Source organism: Clarias gariepinus, chromosome 23 (assembly GCF_024256425.1).
Source record: "Clarias gariepinus isolate MV-2021 ecotype Netherlands chromosome 23, CGAR_prim_01v2, whole genome shotgun sequence".
Taxonomy (NCBI): Eukaryota; Metazoa; Chordata; class Actinopteri; order Siluriformes; family Clariidae; genus Clarias; species Clarias gariepinus.
In genome coordinates this window covers 16,278,271-16,285,810 of record NC_071122.1, presented here as the reverse complement: position 1 = coordinate 16,285,810, position 7,540 = coordinate 16,278,271, and the positions used below count along the sequence as shown (strand labels likewise).

General features: G+C 35.5%; 1 protein-coding gene across 3 annotated transcripts in view; it reads right to left on the bottom strand.

Moving 5' to 3' along the window:
* Positions 1 to 6,053: 6,053 nt before the first annotated feature.
* The window catches only part of kdm5ba (lysine (K)-specific demethylase 5Ba), a 29,813-nt gene continuing 28,326 nt past the window's right edge, over positions 6,054 to 7,540 (bottom strand). For all 3 annotated transcript variants that reach the window (XM_053483765.1, XM_053483766.1, XM_053483767.1), the window contains one exon: positions 6,054 to 6,773. In XM_053483765.1, coding sequence (XP_053339740.1) covers positions 6,654 to 6,773 — 120 coding nt within the window. In that variant the 3' untranslated portion in view covers positions 6,054 to 6,653. The remainder of the gene's footprint in view (positions 6,774 to 7,540) is intronic.

The following is a 7,540-nucleotide window of genomic DNA, read 5'->3' as shown; positions in this document are numbered from 1 at the left end:
GTCCTTAACCTAGCTTCCACTACTTTGTCCCACAGCTTTATTGTATGGGTCATCACCTTTATGCCTCTGTAATTGCCACAGTTCTGCACATCTTCTTGTTCTTAAAAATCGCACCAATACACTTCTCCTCCATTCCTCTGGAATCCTCTCACTCTCCAAGATCTTTTTAAACAGACCAGTCAGAAACTCTACTGCCACCTCTCCTGAGCACTTCCATACGACCACAGGTATGTCATCAGGACCAACAGCCTTTCCACACTTCATTGTCTTTAATGCCCTCCACACCAATGTAATTAAATTTAACCAATTTAATTTAATCCTCAATGTAATTACTCACATATTTATTCATTTCCACAATATATTCCTAGATTTCTTTACTCATATGTTATTAAGGAGGCGTGTCTTCACTATTCAGACATTAGCAGTCACACTCACACTGCTGCCACCTGCCATAAAATAGAAAAAAAAAAACACTCTCTACTTGCACCCTGGTGAGAATATTCACATACAGCAGCAGCTATCGGCTATTTAAACTTGCTTCCCCCCAAAAAAGAAAAAATATCACAGCATGATGTATGTTGATGGCGAGCACCGGGCTGTCTGGCACAGTCACAACAACCTGGAGGTGAATATTCCAATCAAAACATTGGTGATAATTTTGCAGATTAGCAGCAGATTTCTGCATTCTGGTTCCTGGGCTCCACCATCTTTTAGGCTTTAAAATGGGACAATCATACTGATACCATTGTTAAAAAGGTCAAATTTCCTTCGCCAGCTGAGGAAGTTCAACCTGCAACATTAAATCTGTTATTGAAAGTCTTCAATAACTGTCTGTTGTGGGTCAGCTCCCAGCTGAAATTATTATTGGTGCTCCCGTGCCCATGTTTTAAGATCTGTATATACACAGAGTAAAGAAAAAGCCTCAGAAAATCACTTTGGACCCCTCACATCCAAGGCTTCTTCTGTATGAACTTTTGCTGTCTGGTTGGCACTACAGAGCACTGAACACCAGGACACCCCAAGACACACCAGGAACTCACTGATATTTACAGTATTTAATAATACATCATAATTTTTTTGTGTGTTCTTGTTGTCCCTGGAAGCTTCTGTCATCAAAACAAATTCCTTGTACATGCAAACATACTTGACAATAAAGCTCTTTCTGATTCTGATTCCGAAGTCAATTTAACGTCCCTCAATGGCTGAATAGAAGTGCTTATAGGAGTGTTATTTTAAAATAAGCATTTCACTGACAGCCATACTGTGACAAAAAAAATTGTCACGATTTTGAAAGAAAGCAGGATATACGGTTGTGTGAAATGCTATGCCAAATGGACAAACAAATATGTCATTCTATCATTTGGGGTACACTGTTACTCAACCCATACTTCATCGTTGCTAACAGTCAAGTGTTTGTAGCCTATTTGCTTTGTCTTTCCTTATTAATTGTATTTATTAATGGTAAAACTTTGACAAAATGCAAAAGCTCTTCATGTGACTGTAATGGTAAAAAAATTATAAGAGAGCACAGAGTGGGCATTATACTGTACAAAAATTTTAGAAAGTGCTGTCACTTATTAATTACATTAACATACTAGTCATCTTACTGCTATATGTTTATAAATGTATTATGTCCTTTCAATCATGAAAAGAAAAATGTAATTTAATGTTCAATATTCAATTTTATCATTTAATTTTTTTTATTCTATGTGTTGTCACCATGATCATGCATGGAAGTGGAACCATATACTTTTCATGTAAAAAGCTGATTCACAATAACATCAAAGTATTATAAAATAAATGGAACACTACAATTTCCAAAACAAGGAATCAGCAAGCAAAGATGATTGGGACCAAACACCTGTGTCATCGCCACCCGGGCGCACCAGAATGACAGTGGGCACATTGAGCATATGCATTTAAAGGGGACATACCAATACCATTATGACATAATTTTTAAATTATGGGGATTTTATGTTTAAGACAATAACTGCATCACACTGGAAAAAAGCATCACACTATGATGTCACTCAATGTGATGTCATTTTATTTATATATGTATGTATGTATGTTTGCTGAGTATGCTTAAAATATGTAGTTAAAATTGAAATTAACAAATTAAAACCCAATATTTTTTAATGATTTGGAATGTGCTTGAAGAATAGTAAAATGTTCCAAGTTAGCTGCTCATCATTGGTGTTTTACTGTGTCATTGGTGTTAAATGTTTTAATATGGCGTGATAGTAGAAAATATTTTTAGTTGATTTATTTTGCAATGAATTGCTGACCTTTTTAAGGTAAAGGGGTAATTTTTGAAAATGCATACTGTAGGTTTATTTTTAAATGTTTATTTATGATATATAAATATTTAAGTAGTTTTTAGTCTTATCATTCTTGTACTTTGCCTTTAACTAAATATTCAGGTTATATTGAGAAAAATATCATTAAAAATAATTAATTGTACGCAAATAATAAAAATGCATGATACTTTACATTTTGTGGATTTATGAAGTTTGGACATGAGTTATTGCTATTAAAGAAGTCTTAGGTGTAAAAAGAATTAGCACATTTTAGAAGATTTGTATTCCTTTTTTGTAGAATGACCTTAATACATAAATCAACATTTATTAATTGTCATTAATTTGTTAGTACAACTTTTTTTAATCGATTGATAGTTATAATAAATTATAGATATAAATGGATAAACAGCAGTAGCAGCATTGTTAACATTTTACTAACAAATTAAAATTTGCAGAAAGGCAGTAAAAAGTTATGCTGTTGTATATTTCCTTACCATTACAGTCATGTAAACTGCTGCTGCACTTTGTCACACAACATCGTACCATATTTATGTATACAAATAAAAATATGCATAATAATAATAAGACAGGGCAAGTGGGCTACATCCACCTGACTGCTAGATGCCCTGGCTACAGAAGAACAAAACACATAGCATCCAACATGGCAAAGTTGACAGAATGATATCACGTTGCCCAATCCCTATGGACACCTAGATGCAAATAGCATCTATCATCTGAGTGCAAATAGCAATAGTCCAATGCATTATTAAAACCTGAAAGGATAGTTGTAAAAACAGCATCTTTAAGGAATAAATGTTTACTGAAAACCTTTTTTGTATAATCAAGATAGATTACTTAAATGTGATCAAATTGTATTCAAATTGTAAAAGAACAACAGTAGAACTCAGCAATGTTTAATAGTGGAAAGTGCATTTCCATATGCACAATGCAAAGCAAACTCAAGGGATTGGGACTAAACAGCTGTGTAGCCTTAAGAAAACTACATATTAGCTAAATGGGGGGGACAGAACGATGGCCACATCACGATAAAAAGAGTGGCAGATGAAGTACCCATTATGTCTAATGTCCATCCTACAAGCCTGTGGGGGGCAGTGTTAAGATCAGCGGTTGCTTCTATTGGTCAGGTCCAAGTCAAAAATGTTATGTGCCCAAAAATGAGGTCAGCTGTGTACCTGAATAAATGACCATGTTTTTTTTTCCTTCCCTAATAGCACAAGCAATTCCTACAGTAGATGACAATGCTGGTTCAAAAATATGAGAGTGGTTTGGGGGGCATGAGACATCCCTTTTACACATGGATTGTCGAGTCTAGACCTCAACCCCGTTGAGAATCTTTGGGATGTACTGGAGAAGATTTTACAAAGACTCTTCCATCATCAATACAAGATCTTGGAGAGAAATAAAAGCGACTCTGGATGGAAATGAATGTTGACATTGCATAAGCTTATTTAAACTATGCAACTTCAAATACATGCCACAAATTAAAGCAAAAAGTGGTCCAATGTAATATTAGGGTGTGTGACTTTCTTTTTTGGCCAGACAGTGTATTGGTCACCTCTTCTGTAGTTAAACCACCATATGGCACAATTTGGGCAGTTTTGGTCCTCCATATTGGAATACATTGGAAATGACAGTTATAAGCTCGATTCATCAATCGTCGCTGTGTTTTCAGTCACCCTAACCCTCGGCCTTCAATATCATGGAACTCTGCTATATTCTACTCCTTCTGTGAGAGTGGTGAGAATCATGTGGATATCTTGTGCGCATGCAATTTGGGGACCTTCAACCAAGTCACAAACCAACTACGGTAGTATTTGCTATAAAAACTGTTATCGCCATAGTTCCCTTTTTTCATGTGTGTATTGGAACTACCAGTGCCTTCTTTAGCACAAAGGCTATTGGCTTGAGTTGGGTTTCCTCGTTACTAACCTCGCTATCTCTCATTTGCTTTATATGATTTAAGTATGAAGATCTTTCCCCCAGTTCCTTCCATGGTGCATCTTCAGATTGGAACTGTGGAACTGTTAATTAGGTAGACATAATTTTCCAATAAAGGTGACTAACCAGCTGTGACCAGTGACTTTGTATTGACAATCTTAGAGAAGCAGTTTGACGTTTCCTTGGGCTGCCTGCAAAGCATTGCTGCATTTTTCAGTCCTTCCAGTGCATACATGGTCGGGGAAGCTATTCAAAGCCAGAAGAAAAAATTTGCTGAATGTATTATTAATTTAATGTAAGTGAAGAAAAACAAATATTAGTCTGTTAAAAAATAGCAGTGTCATCACTCATCTTTACAAAGTGATGAATTTACCGTTTAAACAAAAATGTTTTAAGTTTAATCTTTCTTGTGCCTCTCTGAGCTAATATTTAGTTGTATAACCATGGTTTCTGAGAAGTGTTTCACATCTTTGACAATTGTACTACACACCACAATTCCTCTGCATTTCTTAGTTTTGCCTCAGAAACAGCATTTTTAATGTCAGGCCACAGGTTTTCTATTGGATTAAGGTCTGGGAATTGGGCTGGCCAAGATGCTGCTTGCTTACTGGTGCATTTGGGGTCGTTGTCTTGTTGAAACACCCATTTCAAGGGCATTTCCTCTTCGGCATAAGACAACATGACCTCTTTAAGTATTATGATGTACCCAAATTGATCCATGATCCCAAAAAATTTGATAAATTGGCCCAACACCATAGTACGTGAAGCATCCCCATATCATGATGCTTGTGCCTCCATGCTTCACTGTCTGTAGCCTCTAGATTCAAAAAGGACAATCTTGCCTTCATCAGTCGACAAAATATTGGTCCATTTCTCTTTAGGCCAGTCAATGTGTTCTTTGGCAAACCGTAACCTCTTCAGCACGTCTTTTTTTTTTAAACAATGGGACTTTGCAGGGGCTTCTTGCTGATAGCTTGACTTCACATAGCCTTCTTCTAATAGTAACAGTACTCACAGGTAACTTTAGATGTTCTCTAAATCAATTTTGTTATTCTTCGATCCATTTAATTGGTTGATTTGCATTTTCTTCCATTCCTTTCTGGTTTTGGTCACCAGTTTAAAGCTTAAAAATAACTTGGTATAATTTTAGCAGAGCAGCCCTTCATTTTTTGCACTTCTTTGTACTTTTTCCCATCTCTAATCAACTTTTGAATTAACGTATGCTGTTATTCACAGAATAATTTTCCTCTCTAATTGAACTGCTATTTTTTCAACAGACTAATATTTGTTTTTCTATACTTACATTAAACTAATAATACAGTGCATTTAGCACATTTTTCTTCATGTTGTGATTCAGAATAGAACGTGCATGCCCAATGCATGTTGTGTGATTTAAATTAAAAGTTATTATATGGATATGGAGCTTTTCTCACTTTTTTCCAAGACACTGCTATTATTTTGAACACCACTGTAATTGTAATTGTAACTCATTAATTTCAATGAAAAAGAACTGCTGATCAAATTGAGCAAAATTTGTAGGCTTATTCTAATAGCCTTCTATTCAAACCCACAAACACATTTAAAATACCCTTAATGAAGACATCACGGAATTGTGAACAAGTAATTGTGTACTTTTTACTCTCTTCTCAGCATTTAGAGCCTAAATAACAGCAACATAACTACAGCCATATCTTCTTCTGAGTTGTCATGGCATGCTTTGGATATTTAACAGCTTGTAAAACTCCAATTCATGATTATTTTAATTATACTAAAAGAATAGAAGAAAAGAGGTACTCAACCAGAACAAACTAATTTATTCAACAATAGCTGATATTGTTTAGTTACAAAGAAATTAAATAGCAATGGTCACAAAGAATATTTTACACTTCTGTCTGCTACATCACACTTGGACAACCTAAATCAGGATTCTGTACAACCATCGCAAGTTCAAGAAAGCAATAATAATTAAAAAAAAATAACCAGCTTTGTTATTGCTGCAATAAAAAAAAAAAAAAAAAAAACTAGATGTGTACCAAATAGATTTCATTTAAAAATAAATTCATAGCTTTCTTTTTAGCCTGATTTATCTAATTTGGTGAAAAACAGCCCTCAAACCATGTGGTCAAAGTAATTAGCATGTTAGGAGGTAAAATTGCAAAATTATACATTTAAGGAAACGGACATTGCTTTATTTATCAAATAGAAACACCTGAGGTACATCATCTTAATGTCCAGTCGCTCTAGTCAGGAAGAAAAACCCTGAAAAATAATGGTTGTGGTTCAGTTCTACAATGCAAACATGACATGTAGGACTGACAAGGACTTTTGAAGGGCAGGAACAAAATGTGGTAACTATAGAGGTTTGGAACATTTGTTTTGGTCCTTTTGATGTAATTATTTTAGTAAGCAGTTGATGCAGATGTAGTCTTCATTCTTAGCCTGCTCAGCAGACACACCCACACAAATTTGGTGGAACCACTGGTTACAGTTGCCATCACACTGAACCCAGTTTACCTGTAAGAAAATAGATGGGAAATTGCAACATTATAGGAGAAGCCAAGGGAAGAAACAACTGACCATCATATCCATATGCGATTTTGAGCATGCCATTCCAGCCTGAGCCTCTTTTCCCATTACAGTAATTTCCACTCTTATGGGAAGGCTTTCCATTAGATAAATCATGGCTAAATGCCCAAATCCTTACAGCTACAGTATAAGAGCATCAGTGATCTCATGCCGTATTATTGGCTGAGGAAGCCAAAGGCGCAGTTAGCATTCCAGTTCATATCAAAGGTGCTGCTTATTGCAGGTCACTTGAGTTGTTTCACTCCAGCCATAGCACACTATGACTTAATGAATAGAAAAGGATAGTGGAACATTTGGGGTAGGCCCTTCAGTTCCGGTTAAGGAAAATTTTAATACTATAACATTAATAGAGAAACATGGTCAGTATTATTCAGGTGTACGTATACTTTTGGTCATATTTTGTGTTTGCACAGAATGTACTACATAAAATTATATTATTATATAAGTCAATGTGCCTATGTATGTATGTTCCTTATAGGCTCTTCCATGCTTTTAGAGATCTGAACCAAACTTGGCACATATATTTGTCATCAGCCTGGCCGAAACACTGTTGTTTCATCCCCTACTACTGGCTTATTTTCAAGATGGTAGACGAGGAACCTTTCACTGCACAATACATTTCATTTCCACAAAAGACCACTAGATGGCTGATTTACCACTACATACTGCTGCACACATGTTGAACATCACTGCTC